This window comes from Mastigoproctus giganteus, chromosome 5, assembly GCF_048544385.1.
Source record: "Mastigoproctus giganteus isolate SK-2022 chromosome 5, ASM4854438v1, whole genome shotgun sequence".
Lineage (NCBI taxonomy): Eukaryota > Metazoa > Arthropoda > Arachnida > Uropygi > Thelyphonidae > Mastigoproctus > Mastigoproctus giganteus.
This window is the reverse complement of record NC_143579.1, coordinates 84,851,190-84,872,950: the sequence shown is the minus strand read 5'-3', so window position 1 is coordinate 84,872,950 and position 21,761 is coordinate 84,851,190. Positions and strand designations below refer to the sequence as shown.

Here is a 21,761-nt window from a genome sequence, read left to right as displayed (position 1 = left end):
CTTGTTATATAAGAATGTAAATGTTGAATACACATTAGATATTCTTTGTGGAATTGGACTTGTGAAATAATAACTCTATACTGATTAATTATATGAAGCTTCCTATTAAGGAAATTTTTCACTTAATTAAACTCTTAGTTGAAGCCAACTATGTCACCTTTTGAGACAAAGTATACAAACAAATTTTTGGTTTTGAATGGGATTAAGCCTGAGTGGCCTAAGATCGGAGATCTACCCCTCAATGATTGAACGTATGCGTTTGATGCCTTTTCTACCCCGTATCACATACTATGGGAGGTATTTAGACTATGTTCTAGTCATTACTGATAGTAGCACTATCAAAGACATTTTACATTCGTTTAATAATATTCATTCTAGACTCAAATTTACATTGGAGAGGGAGAATATGGATACTAAGTCATGAAATTTTCTAAATTTCACACTTACTTGGGATGCAAATAAAATCCAATTTAACATCTATCGTAAACCTACAAGCACTGGTATGCTTCTACGTTATAACAGCTATCACCCATTCATCTACAAAAGATTGATTGATTATCTCTGATCTGTTTCTCAATGCTTATAAATATTCAATGACAGAATGGGCTTTGGGCTCAGAAATACAAATATTAACCAGCAAATTCTTAAACAGGGGTTACCCACTTGGTACAATAGACAGAATTAGGGTACAAGCTAAAGATAGAATACAAAAAAATACACCAACCAACAATAGTAATATCAAAAAATACTTCATTTCTGTCCCATATGTTGAACAGTGGCACAAACAACTTAACAGATTCTTTAAAGATACCGAATTTAAAATTGTAGCCAGGCCAAATAGAAATTACACCTATACTGAACAATCGCTCAGTCCTTTCCTTGTTTGCAACACAAATAAATGATAAATGAAAGTATACAACATTTCGTGTGGTGATTGTGGCTCGTCTTATCAGGGTTCTACGTAGTTTCCTTTGAAATTTTGTGTTAATCAACATGCGGCCTCAGTTCGTGCTTCTCGTTCAGCAGCGTAAGAATTAGCCTTTCATACTGTTAATGAAAAACACTTTTATTTAACAAGGCCAAAATACTTAGTGTCCAGCGTAATTATATGAGACTATCAATTGCAGAAACTGTCAAATTAAATTACATGATAATTCTGTTAATGTTCGCCGGCCATATCTAATCTCTGACTCGTCCTAGGAAGAAAAATCGTTTTGCATTTTTTGTTAAATTAATTTTTTACTTAATTTTTAATTGTGTTCATTTGATTTTTAATTATTGTTAATTATTTCTTACTGTAATATTAAGATTTTCAATTTTTTTAAAGTTGTTTTAATTTCTGGAGAGTATCATATAGAAGTGTTCTGCATATCATATTGAGGTAAACCTCTTATTATTTTACAAATATTGATATCAATGTAGAATGTATTATTATTATTATTAATAGCCATATGGTGCAAGGAAGCCTGAGGCTTATGCTGCACCAGCCAAAAAAAATTTCTGAGTTACCCTGTGTGAGAGAGAGAGAGAGAGAGAGAGAGAGAGAGAGAGAGAGAAGTAGAAGGAAATCACCAAGAAAGAGAAGAATGATGATATCCAGCTGAGGACCCTGGGTGTGCCAAGCCCATACTCACCAGATGTGAGCCCCTGGTATTGAGCATTATAGCTCTGGTTCATACCATCAAAAACAGAGTATAAAAAGCTTCATGGAAAAAACTTTCACTCTGATATGAGTTCAGCAGAAAAATAGGTAGGGATGGCTTATCTAATTAAATGGAAGGATTTAGTTCAATGCAACACAAAATTATTTCAGAAATTGGCAAAAATAATGATGCTCAGCCTAAGGAAATGGTAAAAAAAAAAAAATTTAAATTGTTAAATGCAGTGCATATTATGGCTGGTACTTAGGATTTACTTTCTGAGTGAACAGTCAAATTTTTCTTAAAGCTGGATTTATTTAAACAGGTGCTTTTGAAAATTTTGAAGATAGTGCTGTGCCATTACCAGGTACATAAGTAATTGGTTTATTACATCGAATTTTGATGATCTCTTGATAAACAACAGTGGCTGAAATTGTATCAGATATATACCTGATATTAAGAAAATAAATTCTGATAATGAAAATATTGTAGTCTTGTGACTTAACAAAAACTGGAGAAATAGCTCTTTTAGGGTATAATTTAGTGTTAGAACTTAAGGGAGGGAAGAATGAAGACTAAAAATTCTTTTTTTTCTCAGTTTATAACGATATGTTAAATTTAATCTCTAAGGATTTTAAACAACAAATATTGCAGATTTTTTTTTAAAAAATAAGTTGGAATGTTTATAATGTGCAGTATTTTTTGTGTATTTTATATTCATGGTTCTTTAAATTTGTTTTTTATTTTGACATTAAAATTGGTTGACATGTGTGCATACTGTAGTATGGCATTTCATGCATCAGTGCAGCGAGTCTCATTAGCAATTAGCAATTCTCATTAGTCATTATTAGCAATTCTTCTGACATCCATTTAGGATGTCAGAAGCATTGCTAATAATGATTAGCAGCGAGTCTCATTAGCAATTCTTCTGACATCCATTTAGGCCTAAACTTTGAATAGTTTCTTAGTTGGTATGAAAAGCCTAATAGCTTCCAAGATTGAATTGGTTTCTGCCAGTCTTTGTTGCTTCAAGGAAAATGCCTCAGCTTTTGGGGTATTCCACTGACCTGACCTCTTGCACGAATGAGCTGTTTCCTACCACAGGGTTGCTGTTGGTAGGAAACAGCTCGAATAACACACAGCTGTTGGCTGTATGTTATTTGCTTATCACATGGAATGGACATATGATGCTGTTTTGGAGCATTCAGTTTCAAGATGTATTTTGACCATTTGATGTATTATTATTTAATTAATAACAAGGTAATTATTTTTCACTTCTGTTAAATCACACAGAAAGGAAAAAATCAGTTAATTTTAGAATTGTGCAATAAATTAATCAGTTAATTTATTGCACAATACTGAATGCAATTTTAATGCCTGTTTTTATTCTTGTAGCCTCTCCAGTGACTAATAACTGGGTTAAATTAGATCAACCACCTCCTCCATTTAAGGTAATGTACATATAGTTTATAATTTAGAAAAAAAAAAAAAATCTAAATTGATAAAATCAACTTAAAATTCAGAAGCATGCAGTTATGAAAACAGTTGTATTTTTGTAACTGGATGCTCATAGTTGGCAGAGTATAGCTTTATGCAGGTAGATTAGAGGAATGAAACAAAAGTTCACTATTACAGGTAAAACATTTAATGGCTTCCTATATGATTTGAGGGAATAATGTTAATAAATATAAAATGTGTACTCCCTCTATATATACCTCCTATATATATATTAAAATTTGAATATTTACAGTTACTAAAGTTATGGCAGGGGGTTCAAAAAAGATTTGTATTCACCCAATAGTTGTGATGAAGGATTGAAACAAATCCCATGTATTACAATTTTTCAACATAATCATTAGACAAAAGACTCATTTTTGTTACCTCTCAATACACCTTATTACCAACAAAGTGTTTCCCACAAAGAAAGGATTTTGGGGCAGGAAAGGGGAAAAATCTGAGGGTGCAAGGTTGGTGGGGGGAAATAAGCAGGATGAGGCAATATTTCAAACCCACATTAGTGGCTATACTTCACTGCAGCATGCAAGGAATGCACAGGGGCATTATCATGGAGCAGGTGCACACTTTTGACAGCCTTTACTGGTTTTTTTTTGCTTTTATAATATAATGTATATTTATAAGGAGGTTGGAATAATACTTTGCTGTCACAGTACATTCCTTTTGAAGGTAATCAGTTAGTATTACACCATGTCAGTTTTCAAAAAACTGACAACATCACCTTGCTAGCACTTGGTTGCACTTTTGCATTTTGGGGGGGGGTGATTCTGTATGCTTCCATTGTTTTGACATTTGTTTAGTGATGGATCCAAGTTCCATCCATGGAGAATAGCTGTGAAAAACTCCTTACTTTTCCTGGCACATTGACAACATTTCATGTGCATATTGTGTCCTTTCCTTCTTCTGGTAAGGGTCAGATGTCTGAGAACCCATCTAGTAGACACTTTACTGATATGCAGCTGTTAATGGATGATGTTCTCCACAGACCCTACAATAATTTGAAGCTTTGCAGCTAGTTCTTTGATGCTAATATGGCAATCTTCCAGGATTAATGTCTCAATTTTTGTAACACTTCTGTTACAGCAGTTGTGGGCATAATGGGATTTCTTCATTATGCACTGAGGTTCTTCCACATTTGAATTGTTTATATTAAAGTGCAACAACACTGTAACCTGGACAGTCTTCTCCATAAACTGCAACCATTTCTTCTTGGATTGTTTTGGGTGTTTTCCTTTGCAGAAAGAGGAACTGAATCACTGATCTGTATTCCACTTTAGCCATTGTGGCACATTTCACTTCATTCAGTGCTGCAAAGTGCTTCATTCATTGTGGCAAAGTAAAAAAATTGTCTGATCAAAACCAAAATTTTTGTGGTTGCCATAGATTTCAAGGTATCAAACAAACAAACAAAAAAAAAAAAAAAAAAAAAAAAATCAACTTTCCCTCCTACTCCTGGGTGAATAAAAATCTTTTTTGAACCCTCTCACTCATATCTGATATAAGTTTAACAACAAATATCAGTATTTATAACACTTGCATAAACGTTTTGGTTTTGAAAGAGCTTTTTTGATTCTGAAGAAGTTTTCAGAGTTGGTACAATGATTTATAGAGGTATTGCAATAAACTTCCCAGTTGCTGTCATGTTCAATGAATTTGGAAATAAATGCAAGTGGTATGTTGTAGTTCAAACTTTGTTCAACAGACGTTGGTACAAATATTGTCCGGTAGGCAGACAGGTTGCAATTTCATTAATAATGCTAATGTTCTGTGTCACCATTTTGCAATGAGCATATATCACATTTTGCTTTAAAATGGGAAAATATGCAATAGAAATGTATGAAATATTAAAAACTGTTTTATGGTGATGAAACAATAAGTTGTACCAATATATTTGAATGGTATAAGCAGTTCAAAGGTGGGTGTGAGGATGTTCGTGATGACCCAAGATGTGGGCATCTGTCAGCCACTTGAAATGAGGACAGATTGGCAAAATTTTTGGAAATTGTGGCAAGAGATTGTAATTTGTCTTTCAGAATGATTGCTGATGAGTTGGATATGAATAAGGAGATGATTCTTCAAATTATACTTGAAGAGTTAGGAAAGGAAGGTCTGCAAAATTTGTGCTGCACAGTCTCACCTATGAGTAGAAGCAATGAATAGTGTCATCATGTGAAGACTTAACCAGACTTGTCAAAACAATCCTAATTTGCGCGACTGTATTGTCACTGGTAATGAGCTTTGAGTGTTTCAGTACAACCTAGAGACGACGCATCAGAGAATATGCAGTGGACTTAAATCACTTTCAAGAGCCAAAAAGTTTAGTTTGCAGAGGTGTAGAATCAAGACTATGCTGATTATGTTTTTTGAAAAACAGGGTGTGATTCATAAGGAATTTGTACCTGAAGGAGGAGAGAGTGTCAGTGCTGTGTTTTATGTACAGGTGCTTCAAAGAATGTTAAAGAAAAATGTAACTGCTGAACTGAACATAATCTCTTTGGACACGCTTGCTGACTCTTTTCAGAAATTTTTAGAGTGATGTAATAAGTGCATTTGATCAGGTGGTGGTTACTTTCATTAAAAATAACCATTTAGCTCCTTCACTTTGTGTTCTTTTTATTGTGCCAGTCTGGGAACTTTATTCCAGAGTAAATAAGTGCAAAAGGAAAGTAGATTTTAATTAAATTTCAAAAGATAAAAACATGATTCCATGTTTATTTGCAAATTAACTGGTTTATTGATTGTTACCTAGAGATGTAACAAAAGATTTCCTGTACTAAAGCACATTCATTTAACTAAATAAAATTTCACTTGATGTGAACATTTTGGATCCACTTGGAATTTCAGTTTGTAATTCAGTTCTCAGGACAGGTTATTATATGATACAGGTGGCTGTACTCTTCTAAGACAAGTTGTAAAAGAACTTGGTGTTTTTTAAGAGAAGTTGCTGTGCTGTAGAAGCAGCTGGACTGCTGAGACAAGTTTTAAATGGGTTGGGTTTTAAACAACATCCTGTTGTAAGCAGCCAGTCTCAAGAGTCTAGTCACTTCTATGGTACAGCACCTTTTCTCAAGAACAGTGCTTTTTTGTCTCAAGTTTTTTTTATAACCGGTTTCATCCAAGAAGAATCCAATCACACCTATGGTATAACATCTTATCCTGGAAACAGAATCCCAAATCAGATCTGAAACATTACACCAATTTTATTTTTTTAATTGAACATGCCTTTGTGTAGCAAATCCTTTTTAACATCTCTTGGTAACAATCAATAAACTATTTAAGTTGCAAATATGTGCAGTTTTGTTTTTCTTTTAAAATTAATTTCCCTTTATACAGAACACACATTATATTTATTACTGAGTAATACTCACAGCTTTATTTAGATCTATGGTTTCCAAACTTTTGTCACTTAAGTCACACTTGGAGTTAAAAGATACTATATTTGTGGCATCTAAAGTCTGATTACTGTTGAACTCATTGGAATTTTTTCCTAATCTTGTTGCATACTTAATCATCCCAGTCCAGCAAAGTTCTGGGGCACAAATTTGGGCACCACTAGTTTTGATGATTACTAGTAAGAATGCCAAATTCTTTATGCTACCAGATAAGGAATATACAACATTCCTTTACTCTGAAATCCAATATTAAAATTTTGCCAGTTTGATCGCATGAACACCGTAAACAATATTTATGTTGCTGTTTTGTTTGTATAGATTTTTTCATATATAAAATTGTTTTCAGACTGTTTTTTTTGTTTGGCCCATTCTATATAACTGTAATCTGAATTTTATTTACATAAGATTTAAAAAGTTTATGTAACCTTTGGTTGAAATGATTATGATTCTAAAGTTAATATACACTATACAATAAAAGCAAAGCAAACTTGATCTTTAGCAGCTAATTAAAACAGTCATTGCTTTGGTGCTTATCAGTATAACTGATTATATGACGTGCTACAATTTAAAGATGAATTATAGTATTTTACACTTATTTTTAGGTTTAGGAACTTTGTTATTTAGACTGTCTTAGCTGCATCGAAAGTTTTGAATTTGTTGTAAATCAGATTAAATATTATTATTTAAATTTTGTTTTAACTTTAAATTTTGCCTAATCAGCTGTTTTTGTGTTAATGTTTAAGTGATTCACCATCATTGGTTTAATATAAGAACAAAAATGTCATTGCACTTTTAAAATGAACAAACTGATTTTATTTGCAACCTAGAGATGTAACAAAATTTTTCTGTCTGCATGTGATGTGTGCTCAGTTTGCACTTTGACTTGTGTATTGAGTACCAACTTTTATACAAGGAATGCTGTTTTATTTATTATCTTTTAAAAAATAAAATCAGTTTTTGAGTTTGTTTTTAGAGTACAATTATGATTTTTGACTGAACATGATGAGGATAACTTTTCAATTGGAAAGACTACAAAATCCGGGAAATTGCAAGGTTAGACATCACAAAATCAAAATAGTAATTAGCCAAATTTTGACAAATTTAATAATAATATAAAAAAAAAAAAAAAAAACTAGAAGGCAAAAACTCACAAACCTAAAATAAATTTAACTCAGTTATATTTAAATTAAATTGAAATACCCAGTTTTTTTCTCTCTCTGTATTGCTGTTGTAGCTATGGTATAATATTTTGGACTATGTAGAAAGATCAGTGATATTTACAATGGAGTAATTGTGCAGTCAGATATGAAGTTCTCTGAGCAATGCAGACAGGCTGTCAGGGCAGGTCATGGGGTTTTGTCAATGATATATAGGAATTTTGCTAGCAGGGAAAAGGAGGTGATTATCCCTCTGTATAAGGCAATGGTCAGGCCACGCCTTGAGTACTGCGTACAGGTCCGGAAGCCTCATTTTAGGAAGGATGTAGATTTACTTGAGCGTGTACAGAGAAGGGCAACAAGATTGGTGAGGGGAATGAAGGGATCCTCTTACCAAGAGAGGTTTAAGTTCTGCAAATTGCAGTGGCTGGAGACTAGGCACCTGCGCAGTGATCTGATTGAGGTATATAAGGCCTTGAATGGGTACTGTAATGTACTGTAATGGGTACTTGAATGGGTTCGTAATCTGAAAGGCTTCAGATTACGAACCTAAGGGGGCATAAATTCAAATTAAGAAAAGACAGATGTAGAATAGATGTACGGAAATTTGCCTTTAGCCAGCGGGTGGTTAATTGCTGGAACAAACTTCCATCTGTCTTTGTGGAAGTTGATAGGTTGAATAAATTTAAGGAGGAACTGGACAGGCATTTGGAGGGAATGGTGTGATAGTTTTTTTTTTTTTTGCCTGATGCTGCATAAGCTCATACATTTGCTTTCTTGCATCACATGCCACTACTACTACTACTACTACTACTACGGGGTCTTCTATAAGTCTGCTTTTTTAGAAGTTGGTTATTTGGCAAAATACTGAAAAGTGAGAAGGGAAAGTTGTTGGAAATCATAGGTTTTCAATCTGAAGTTAATGAAGTTTTATGCATATAGAAATATTTCAGGATGACCAACACTAGTGTACAGCAAAATACAAACCTTTGATGTTCTGTATACATGCAAGTAAGGTATTTTGTTGATTGGAACCATTGGCCATAATGAAATACCTTTTTACTGTTGATATACCAAGAGGGTAGCATGGTAACCCTCTCTTAGGTAAAAACTTCTAATGCTTCTATTTTCCAACAACTTATCCCTCCTTTGCTTTTTGTATTTTGTTGAATAACAGACTTCTCAGAAGTGTACTTATAGGATTCTGAGAAAGAGTGAATGAATGAGAGTGAATATTAAAATTTGTTTTTTACATATATATTGAACCCTTTAACAAGTGCAGATTAATGTTGAAAAAAAGTTGAGTTAGGGTTAAATATGAAAGTGTCTGCAATTCTGCCCAGACACGATAGGAGAGAGTATATGATGAAAGCCTTGTCAATCAATTCGGCCCTGGAGAGATTGTGCAGGGGAGTACCCAGTCTATGGGTACCTCCCCTGATTGGACTCAGGGTAGGTACCCATAGACTGGAGATGTGCAAATGTGACCCCAATTCACAAAGCAGGATCAAAGGCTGACACAAGTAATTATAGACCTGTGAGTTTAACTTCTGTTCCAGGAAAATTAATGGAGGCACTGGTTAAAGAAGCACTGCAGGATCATCTAGACAACACTTCAGTTATAGCTCGGACACAGCATGGTTTTGTTAAGGGGAAGTCTTGCCTGACCAATTTGATTGGATACTATGATGCAGTCACAAAAGAACTGGATGAAGGGAATAACTTTGACATTATGTACTTGGATCTTAGAAAGGCTTTTGATACTGTTGCACATGGAAGACTGCTGCACAGATTGGAGCAGTGTGGCATTGGAGCCAAATTGCTGCTATGGATAAAGGGGTGGTTGAGGGGGAGAAGACAGAGTGGTAATCAATGGACACTGCTCATCGTGGACTAATGTTATCAGTGGAGTCGCTCAGGGTTCAGTGTTGGGTCCATTATTGTTTTCTGTATTTATAAATAATATTTATGATGATATATCAAGCTTAATATCCAAGTTTGCAGACGATACAAAAGTTGGCAGGATTGTTAAGGACATTACTGACCCTATCCTATGCTGCTGCAACAGGATCTGGAAAGGTTGAGCAGATGGGCTTGAGAGGTGGCAAATAAAGTTTAACATTGACAAATGTAAAGTACTACATATGGGGGAAACAGCAACCCCAGAGCAACATATCAATTCTGTGGTACTACACTGAGAGTGGTAGAGAATGAAAAGGACCTGGGAGTAATTGTGCAGGCAGATATGAAGTTCTCTGAGCAGTGCAGACGAGCTGCAAGAGTAGCTCATGGTGCCTTGTCAATGATATACAGGAATTTTTCTAGCAGGGATAAGGAGATGATTATTCCCTTGTATAAGGCAATGGTCAGGCCACACCTTGAGTACTGTATACAGGTTTGGAGGCCTCATTTAAAGAAGGATGTAGAGCTGTTGGAACAAGTACAGAGAAAGGCAACAAGGTTAGTGAATGGAACAAAGGGTTGCTCTTACGAAGAAAGGCTTAAGTTTTGCAAATTACAGTGTCTGGAGACTAGGCACCGGCGAGGTGATCTGATAGAGGTGTATAAAGCCTTGAATGGTTTGAGCATGCTCATTGCTGATGGGATTCTGCCTCTTTCTCAGAATAATCACCTGAGAGGGCATAAATTCAAATTGAGGAAAGACAGATGTAGGATAGATGTCCGGAAATTTGCCTTTAGCCAGCGGGTAGTTGGTTGGTGGAACAGACTTCCATCCCTTGTTGTGGAAGTTGATAGCCTAAATAAATTTAAGGCTCAGCTGGACAGGTATTTCGAATGAATGGAGGATGAAGTGGAAGGTGTTTTTTTTTTTTTTACTGGCTGACACTGCATAAGCTTGCTTTCTTGCATCATATGCCTCTACTAATGCTAATCTGCTTTAGGCCAGGCCAACATGTTGATAATCAATAGCTGATAAGTGAATTGACTGTTGTGTTGGAATGAAATGAGAGAATATTAGTGATCACAGTTCATGATGTACTGGTACTTCTGCTTAAGTTAGTTAAAGTATAATAAAATTCACAATAATTCAAAAAGTTATCTGGGAAGTTAATCCCCCCATTATAAGACATTCTGATTTACTACTCCACTATTTCTCTGTACAATTGTTCGTTGTACTGATTCGAGTCATTAGGCCTATAACACTCCTACTCTTATTTTTGCTTTCCCAGTGCTTATGTCGCACCAAACTGACCCAAAATTGCACTGTCCATCTATTTCAACTGAATGCACTTCCTTTGATTTTTTTTTTTTTTTTTTTTTTTTTAATTAACAACACAACCCCTCTTCCCTTCCTATCTTCTCTCCTTTCTGTACACATTGTACTCCCCAAATATCAATTCTGCATTCCTAATATCTGTGTGACATGACGTCTCTGATAACCCAGCAATACCTGCCTTTGATGTCTTGATGAACACTTCAAATTCATCAAATTTATTTACTATACTTCTAGCATTGGTGTACATGCAAGTATCCATGCACCTATTTTTATTCTTAGTTACCCTGACACATCCCATGTATTTATTTGTTTCATGATCACTGCCATCAATCCCTGAAAACCCCAGCACCCCTCACTCTAGGCTGCTGCTCATTCTAATAGAAGTAGTGCATGAATCACCTCTGCCTGCCGCTACTTTTAACCTTTTAGTCTGTGAATCCCCCGTAGCTAGCAGTTTTCTGACCCATCTAACACTGCCTCGATAGCATCAGCAAACACTCTTGCACCCTTTCTATTTAAGTGTATCCCATCCCTTTAGAAGCAGTCTTTTCTGTTAACAAGCACAGGCCATGCTGAAAAAAAATTCTGCTGCATGAGCCTTGCACAATCCCTCCAGGGCCGAATTGATTGGCAAGGCTCTCATCATATAATCCCTCCTATCGTGTCTGGGCAGAATTACAGACACTTTCAAATTTAATTCCAACTTGTGACTCGTTTATTTTTGACTTTGACCTATACTTGTTAAGTAAACCTGCAAATCTCCTACTCTTAATGTCATTGGTGCCAACGTGTACAACAGTATCACCATTTGTGCCCTTAAGAGATGATATCTGCTGTACAAAATCAAACTTTTGCCCCTAGCAGATGTACCCTGGTCCTTTTCCATCTATCCTTTTTACAATATATTACCCGTCTCCCTGACAATAGTCACCAACAATAACTAACTCCTGTGGAACCAGTGCATTCTGCCTTGGATGCACAAGAGCTCTGGCACTGAGTTGGGCAATTCAGAGCTTGACAGGCCCCTCATTAATTTCTTCGAGGGCATCTACCCTACACCTCAAGCTCTCATAGACACCCATAAGAATGCTGAGTTGATGCCTTATTTCTAGACACTCTCTGCACATGGCACACACAAAGACATCCTCCTTGCTTAGATCATGTTCTATTCCATAGAGTTCGGCAAACATTTCACAAGTTGCACATTTTTTTTTTTAGCAAATAAATATTATATACTCTGGGCTTTGGAGAATCACCCCTCCTCAGTTCTCCCCTAAGTCACAACACTCCTGCCACTTTGTGCCCGTTGCTTTGCTGCTCTAGTCTGGGGCATGATATTTAAAATTAATAAGATCAATAAAATTAATTTGTCAATACTACACTATCTAATAGAATTCTAAATGTAGTGATGTGTATTACACTATATAATTTTACATTAGAGCTACCACAATTAAAAATTTGATACCACAATTAGCTAGTTACCACAATTAAAAATTTGAACTCCCTACCACTTTATAAGAAAACAATGGCTGCAAGATTCGAACGAAACAATGGTTTTATGTATATTAAGTAGTAATCTACAAAAACTATCTAAATTAAAAATAAAAATAACCAGAGTAACTAGAACTATAAGACTACTTATAAAGTACAATATAAAATAACAATTAGGTAAATAAAACAGCAAACATTTATTGCTTTTTTGGAGCCTGTAATTCACAGCTGTAATTTTTAAAGAGTCAGCACCCATTTAAATAAAAATCAAAAAATTGATTTCAGTGCAGTCAATTTTTTGATTGCACTTAAAATATTAGGTCTAGTATTTTAAGTACTGTATTGGCAAATTATTTAGCAAGTGCTATATTTTATCAGTAAGTTCTGCTGAGTATGTAAATAGTCATAAGAATCTTAACTTACATTTCTGTAAATATATGAATAAAATACTTGATTATCCTATAAATTAATTACAGTAATTTCATTCTTCTGCTCTCCTATTTTTTTCCCTATATTTGTCCCATATTTCTTGTTTATTTCCTAATTTTCAAAATTTGATCCTGATTGGTGCAATATAATATTAGTTTATATTAAAGTGATTTGAAAAGATACATTATATCATGTATTTTCTTATCTTTCTATATCTTGGGATACTCTGTCCTCTTTTTAATTGTAAGAAGCAGTAGGTAGAAGCAATGTAATTAGCAAGGTAATTTTTTTATACTTTATCTTTTCCATTACAAAAGCATTATTTAAATATAGTTATTAAATGCAGTTGAGATTCTGTGTTTCTTACTATTTAAAAGATAATTTTGTATCTTTTTTTTTTAGAATCAAAATGTAGATGCAGAGACTGAACCACTATCTTCATTTATGGAAGATGTAATGGTCAAAATTACCAAAAAGCTTTCAACCTTTGAAGATATGCTTGAAAATTTTAACTCAAGAATAGCAGAAGTGGAAAAAAGACTTTCAGATACAAATATTGGGAAAAGTGGGTGAGCAGTATTATTAATTTGTAAAGATAAAATACTTGGATATAGTCTCATTTGTCAACCTTAGTGCCAAAAGTCTGATGGAAAAGAATTTCTGAAATGGAATGATGAATGTAATATTTTATTTTCATAACTTGAAAGTATTTCTTCTGAGTAAGTACATGCTGAAAATAAGGAAGCTGTCTGTTTTGCAGAAGAAAAAAAATATACCAGAATTTAGGAAATTCGACTTCACATTGATTTGAGTGAGTGAATTATACTTTCAAAAACAATCGAAGTGATATTTATGTGTCCAACGAGATTAGACAATTGAATTAAGTCATTCCAACTTCATATTGTAAATTTGCACAATTTGTTTGTCTAGTATTAAAGTGGGCATTTTTTTTCTTTTAAATTCTGTGTACATGTAAAGAATTTATTTTAAAAGAATGCATTAAAATTAACTAGTCTAGTTTAATTTTGTAATTTTAACTGTGTGTTTGTAAATATTGCTTTTTGCCATAAACATATATATATAGAGAGAGAGAGAGATAGAGAGAGAGATAATCTTTTATTACCCTTCACGGCCATAAAGCCAGGGGCTTACAGTTTCCCAAACTTGGGAAAATTGAACAATTATTTACAAAAAGGTAATTTTACAAAGAAAACATATTATAATACAAAGGAGAGAACTCCTTACGAGAGTTAAATCTGCTTGAGCTGGCTTAACATCGAGATAAGAGCACCAGCTCAATCAGACAGGAACAGGTGCAAGGTATACATCAGTCATTGCTGATTAGTCGTACTCGTCATAATTTTTTTCCGGTAAGTCCGGTCAGCAGCGAATTTGTTGAGGTCGGCGTCCAGTGCCTGGGTTTGCTTGAGCATCTGCTGAGGAAGGAACCTGTCCGAGAGATGGAGTCGTGCTGAATGCGAGTAGAGCTCGGGATTGGCCCTAAGGGCAGCAGGGGGGATCCTCCAGCCACAGGTATCCCAGAATGAAGGTGTTGCCATTATGCCTGTTATCATCTTGACTGTTGCTAGGAGGCGTTGGTCATCGATTAAGGTGGGAAGCCGTGGAATTCAGAGAGAGTTGGCAAGCTGTGTGGTACGAATCAGAGCTGGAAGGTTGTGCTTCCTGTTGGCCCACTTTAGGAGCCAGAATTCTGTGGCAAAGAGTGGTTTCTTTATTGACGGTGCCGCTGACGCCCAAATTTCAGCAGCATAGAGTAAAGGTGGAAAGATAACTGTTCTTATGTACCTCACGGTTATCTTTTTGTCTGTGATATGAAGGAGATGCTGTTTTGCTATCCACCGGAGTCTTGAAGCACGTGTGAGGAGCATATCCATGTGGGCGTTGAATCGAAGTTTTGGGTCGAATACAACGCCCAGATCACGATGGCTGGACACAATTGGGATGAGGGTGTTGCCGACCGAAGGCTGGAGAGAAGGAGTTTGCTTCAATGAATACACCATGAATTCGGACTTAGCAGGATTGATCTTGAGCCCAAACTGGCAGAGGTAAGATGTGACTGTGGTGAGAGTGTTGTTAATTTCCACTTTTACCAGATCTAGGCCTTGACCGGGAATGATGGGAGTGAGTATCTTGATATCGTCCGCATAGCTCAGTAGACATCGAGAATGTGCAACCAGTGGGAAGATAATGGATGAAAACAGAAGGCCCGAAAGGACCCCTCCTTGTGGGACTCCTGCGGTGACGGATCTAGTAAGGGTGCGATCTCCTGTATGAAGCTTTATAACTCTGTTATTCAGAAGAGAGGAGAGAAAGCATAATGTTCCCTGTGATCTGGAAGTGGCATTCCAGGAGAGTGAGAAGTTGGTTTACTTGGACGGCATCAAATGCAGCCTCAATGTCTAAGTAAGTCACAGCTAGTTCCTGCCTATTCTCCAATGCTGACAAGATAGTATTCGTGGTGGCTAGCAGATTGGTGATCGTTGATCTGTTTGGAAGGGAGTAGTGAATTTGGACTGGATTACTGGGCAAGATCTGCTTAGTGAGGATGGGGAGTAAGGCCTTCTCCAGGAGCTTCAGCAGGCTGGAGGAGTTAGAGATGGGTCGGAAGTGTTTAGGTTTCGATGGCGACTGAACTTTGGCTAAAGGTTTGATGAGATAGTTTTTCCACTGCTGTGGGAAAATTTTGTTCGAGAGTAACTGGTTGAAGATAATTAAAAGTGGCTGAATAATGTACGGACTTGGGCATTTGAGCATGAATTGGAACTCCATCATCACCGGTGGTAGACGAGGCAGGTAGAGAATTGATGGCTACGATCAGCTGTTGTTTTGTAATCTGAATGTTGTTCAACACTTCTTGCTGGATGGGCTCTGTTAGTAGAGCTAGATCTGAGTTTGGCATAGGAATACGGTTAAATCTTGTGACGAAATCGAGCCACAATTCAGGATCAAGTTGTAAAGGAAAATGAGGGTTCACTTTCTTGTATGGAATTTTTCATATGTTAGACTTTTTTTTTAAAAAATTGTCAGTGGCATTGCAGATATAATTTTCACACATTCTTTTATATTTTTAGATATAATTCAATTATAAGAACACAATATTAAAAACATAATACAGGAACAATAATGCTCATCAGTCATGAAATTGAGTGTGACATGATTCTGCTTGTTTCTGGTATTTTGCCAAATTGATTATAATTTAAAATGGATTTTCTTGGCATAAGTCAGTGTGAATAAAGTGACTTGTTAGATGTGAGTTATAAATATTACATAAAAAAAAAAATTGATTATAATGTTTTTGTATGCTCTCCTTTAAACTCTACATGTAAATTATCACTATATCCTAGCATTTTATATGTAGAATATTATAAAAATTTGTCTTATTTTAGTTAGGAAATAGGTGGTTCATGTTACCCAATGCAGAAGTATACATGTTTCATTTAAAGTCTTCATTTCTCAGCTATCAAAATTCTTGTGACACTTCTAGTAGTCTGGAAAGATTGCTGCACACTGTTAAAGATCTGTGGGACTTCTGCTAGCAGGAAGAATGTTTTTATTCCTTTTTATAAAACATTGGTGAGACCACATTTGGAATATTGTATTCAGATCTGGAGGTTATCTAAAAAAAAAAAAAAAGAATTTCTAGAGAGAGTTCAGAGAAAAACTAAATTGGTTGGGAGCACTGAGGACTGCTGATCTAGACTGGAGACTTAGACAACTTAGGTATGATTTCATTGACGTGTTTAAGGTCCTTAGAAGAATAAGCAGAGTGAATGAGGAAGGTATATTTGCATTGGCAGGTAAAACTAGAACAAGGAGCCACAAATATAGTTTTGGGAAGCAACAGAAAGTTAGATCTCATGAAGGGCAGCATGTTTTTGATCATTGGAATAAGTTGCCTTCCAAAATAGTTGAGGTAGAGTCTGACAGAGTTAAAGGCATTTTAGATGGTTACCTTTTTTAGGTAACTATCTAATTGTTTGGGCAAATTGTGATTGACTCATTTTATATTTCACTGTTTTTACTTCACCATGAAGAAAATTGATTCATTTTTAACCTGATTAATACTGCTTTACAGGGTATTTGGAGTTTTTTTTTTTTTTCATGACATTATAGATAGTAAATATATTATTATTTACTATACTTAAGCAGTTAAATATTAGTGTACTAACTTTATTTTTAAAATCTGCCCCCTTCCATATGCAAATATGCTAAGCATTAAACCATAGTCTTAAATTTTTATATAGCAAACCAAATACTTAGATATTTATATAAATTCTTGACAATTCTCATCAGATATGATTTGTATTTTTTTTTGATTGTTTCTTAACTTATACAAAATTTTATGCTCTGCAAGGATAGCTGACATATCAAAAATCAATTAATTCTTATTGGTAAAGCATAAATCTTATCACCAGAAACTGCTACAAATTATTATTATTATTATTATTATTATTATTATTATTAGCCATATGGTGCAAGGAAGCCTGAGGCTTATACTGCACCAGCAAAAAAAAAAAAAAAAAAAAATTCCCATGTTACCCTGAGAGAGAGGTAGAAGGGAATCACCAAGAAAGAGAAGAATGATGATATCCAGCTCAGGTTAGGTTTGCCAGGCCCATACTCACCAGATGTGAGCCCCTGAAGCATATAACATTACTGGAGAAGATTAAAGAAATGGCAGTGAAAGTGCAATAAGTTTCCCAGAGCTTGAAATAGATCAGTGTACTAGAACACTGTTCCAGTTTTTCATGTGCATTGATAATGTCATTGACTTACTTGATTATTAAAAATAAGATGGTTTATTAACCAGTGTTCCACTTCATAAAATTTTTCCATTTCAACCTCCTGAACTTTACTCAAGTTCCCACTGAACCATGGTGCTAACTGATGATTTAGGAGGGCAGTAAGAATGGCAAAATTGTGACATAGCCTGCTATAAAGAGGATATTATCTACTGAGATAAAAAAATTCACCTGGTTTTCCAGATAAACCATCACTAGATTGTGGAATTGGGAACTCATACTGGAAATCTGAACCCAGTAATCTTTGGATTCTTCTGGGCAACAGAAACTGTTCTGAAATTTACATTATTGATACAGCTATGAACAATAGTTTTTGAAAACTATATAGAATCATCGGAATCCACTCTATTTCAATTTATGTTAAGTGACCCCCACACAGAGGGAAAATGAACTGAACTACTAGAAACAGATATAACATGAGTACCAAGGGGATACTGCCTCCAAGGAAAGTGAGCCATATATACACATTGCTATCAAAAAACATGGAAAAGCATTTATGTAAAATGTTTCACTAAATAATATGCCTGATTTTGTGCATCTTCTTCATTTTTGAAGAATATATGCAAAAATAAAGAATTTTGATAATTTATTGTTTGTCTAATATCTGGCATCCTTTAATGATTTTTAAGTTTTTAAATTCAAGTAGGCAGGTTTAAACTGGTCAAAAGAACATTAAAATATACACTGTGTACAGAGAAAAAAACAATATTTTAATTTTCAGATATTTGAAAAATGATTATACATCTTCCTCAGAACACTGGTTCAGTATGGTGGAATTGCATATCATTTAACTAAAAACAAACCATATCAGAGGATAGCATACGGTGGATGCAGGAAGTTTGTTTGCAATAAAAAATATTACTAGTAGAGTGATGACAAACCCTGAGACTGAAGGGGGGAGGAAAGATTGCTAAAGTGCCATAACAGAAAACTTCTCTTCGTCTTAACTTAGTGTTTGTAGTGGACAGTCTAGCTTATTTAAATAAATAAATAAATAAATAAATAAATTTTCTGTTTATACTCCAGGACGACCAAATGGTCAGAAGAGTTCACAAGATAGACAGAATACAAGAAACAGCACCGTATTTAGCAGTCACGGGCTTGAACCCCAGTCACTCAAGGCACGTGTACTTATGCACCTGCGCACCTGACCACTAGGCTACGGCGGCCTAGTTCAAGGTTCTACAGACAAAGAAAAGAAGTAAGAGCATAATAGATGGACAGTGACTCGTGCATGCACCCATTCACTTGTATATGATATGGGGGAGGGAAAAAATTGCTATTTACTATTAATTGTTATAATGCAGACAAGTAGCATAAAATTAGAATTCTTTCAGGAATAAACTGAAACTGCAAATGAAATTGATATAGTGAATTGATTGAATACAAAATTTCAATAAAGTAACTGGAGAAGGCCATTAAAAGTTGTAAAGATACTATTATTAGTATCTTTACAACTTAAAGGTACTATTATTAGTATCTTTAATCATTAGTATTATTAGTAGCTGAATTTAAATTAAGTCCTTTCTTTTGAGAAGAAAAGTCAGTATGAATCTGCATCAGTTTCTGTATATAATATGATCCAAAACCATCACATCTATATGTGATGGTTTTGGATCAGTATCTTTGGTTGAGTCAGTTTGTCTTGTTTTTTATATTTCACATTTGATCATCTACTTGCTGAGAGAAATTGTTAATGCAGTGTTAAGGTGCCTCTGTAGTCAGGTGGACAGGAGCAGCAGTGCGTAGCACACGCTTCTTGATTAGACAGAGGTTCGAGCCCGTGATCACCAAATACGGAGGATGCGAAAGGTCAGGGAATGACCACTGCATATCCCCACAGTAATATGGCCTTAGTTGCTAGTGCTCCTGAAAACCAAATAATAACAACAATGCAGTGTTAAAAACTTGATTCATGGATTGTTTTGCTATTGGGAGATGTGTATGTTACCAAGTCAGAGATTGATATCAGTTAAGATGAAACTGCTCATAAGTTTGCAACATTTTGCTGCTTGTAAAGGCATAGGGCCCAAAAAGGTTTGGAAGTGACTGGTGCAGTGGTTTTTTTTTTTTTTTTTTTTTTTGCTTCCTGGTAGGTTATTTCTGTCTTCTACTATATATCTTAATTTTTTTTTCTCACTCTATCAGTATTTTCACTTGATGGCAGTGATCACAGTGTACTGCTGTGGAATTTACTTAAAGACAACTAGTGTCAAGAAGGCTTTTGTTTTCATAAGGGGTAACTACAGTGGTCTCATGCAATTTTTAAATTCTATGCAATGATACCAACTGATGTTACCAACAGAAAATTTTAAATGAGAAAAATTCAAGAATCTAATCATAGAAGCTACTAGGCTCTTCATAACACCTGAGAACTAACTGTTCAAGGCTTGGACCTAAATGGATATCATATGAACTTATGAGACTTGTGGCAGAGAAGAAAAATGTGTGGAATGCATATAAACTATCAGGTGATACAGAAGCCTATGATAGATATAAACTAGTCTGTAGGCAAACTAAGTCAGATTGTAGGAAGACTGGCAAAGAACTGCAGAAAAGAATTCTCTGCTTATATTAACATCAGAAGGAATGGGTTGAATCACATTGGGCTACTTGATGTCAGTGGTGTAACTGTTGATGACCCTTCTCAGGTTGGTGACAAACAGAATAGGTATCTTGCATACACACACAAGGAATTCTTTAGGGAAGGGAATGCTAGAAGTTTATCAAACTAATTGGGAGCTAAATAATTTTATGATAACTGAAAGGAAAATGGAAAAGAAATTGTTGAAGCTAACCTAAAATGACATCAGGGGTGGAATGAATCTATCCACTTATATTAGGAGTAGCAGCAAAGGAGGTAAGCAAAATCCTTAGTCATAATTATGAGAGCATCCTTGGATTCAGAGGAGGTCCTTATGGACTGTAGATGTGCAAATGTATCCTCAATTCATAAAAGGGATCAAAAGACTGTTAGCTTCTGTTACAGGGAAAATAATGGAGTCACTGGTTAAGGAAGTGATGCAGGATCATCTATACAGGAGTGCAGTTATACTTCAATCACAGCATGGATTTGTTAAGGGGAGATCTTGTCTGGCCAATCTGATTGGATACTATGATGCATTAACAAAGGAACTGGATGCAAAAAATAATTTTGATATATATACAGGGTTGTTAAAATTAAGGTATCCCTATGTAGAGGGCTCTGGAGAGAGTGCTAAGACTCATACTGAAGAGAAATTGGGACAACAGGTACTTTTTTTTTTTTTTTTTTTTTTTTTTTTACAATAAATGGTGAGCACATTCTTTATTTAGCATTAATAGAGGCATTTTATGCAAGAAAGCAAGCTTATGCAGCATCAGCCAAAAAAAAAAAAAAAACCCCATTTCACCCCTCTGTTAGTTTGAAATAAGTTTAAGGCTCAGCTGGACAGGTATTTCGAACGAACAGAGGGGTGAAGTGCAAGTGGTTTTTTTTTTTTTCTTTCTGGCTGATGCTACATAAGCTTGCTTTCTTGCATCAAATGCCTCTACTAATGCTAATAAAGAATGTGCTCACCATTTATTGTAAAAAAAAAAGTTACAAAATTTGTCACTATATGGCACTGTGGTAATATAAATCACTTGAACAGTTCTACAATTGTTGACTGTGTCCTGTGAACAACAAGATGTCCTGTCGCTTTTGGTCAACAACAGTTTCCATTTGAAGAACAGCATTTTCTACAGCAGAACATAACATGTCAACTGGAATGGCCAGCACATGATGTCTAATTCCGTCCTTCAGATCTGATAGAGTTTGACATCCTTCCTGATACACCTGGTTCTTCAAAAAACCCCACAACAAGAAGTCACATAGGGTTGAGGTCTGGTGATCGGGATGAAAGTACTGCAGATGGCAAGCTGACCACATATGCAAAAATCTGATGATCACCTTGCAAATGTTTACCAAACGTTCAGCACACATAAGGAATTAATGCCATTCAATCAAACAAAAAGTGTTCAAATACTCATCTACAAACATTGTATTACTCTGACAAAAACAGTCTCTAGTGCAAAGCTCTGGCAAACCCTTCCCC

The 21,761-nt window shown here is 35.2% G+C and overlaps 1 protein-coding gene across 1 annotated transcript in view; it reads left to right on the top strand.

Annotated features, from left to right (window-relative positions):
* LOC150085534 (centrosomal protein of 44 kDa-like) overlaps nucleotides 1-13,435 on the top strand; it is a 64,312-nt gene extending 50,877 nt beyond the window's left edge. Inside the window, exons 5-6 of the mRNA XM_090374593.1 lie at nucleotides 3,036-3,091; nucleotides 13,265-13,435. Of these exons, the coding sequence (XP_090230719.1) occupies nucleotides 3,036-3,091; nucleotides 13,265-13,435 (227 nt within the window). The remainder of the gene's footprint in view (nucleotides 1-3,035; nucleotides 3,092-13,264) is intronic.
* Nucleotides 13,436-21,761: the final 8,326 nt, after the last annotated feature.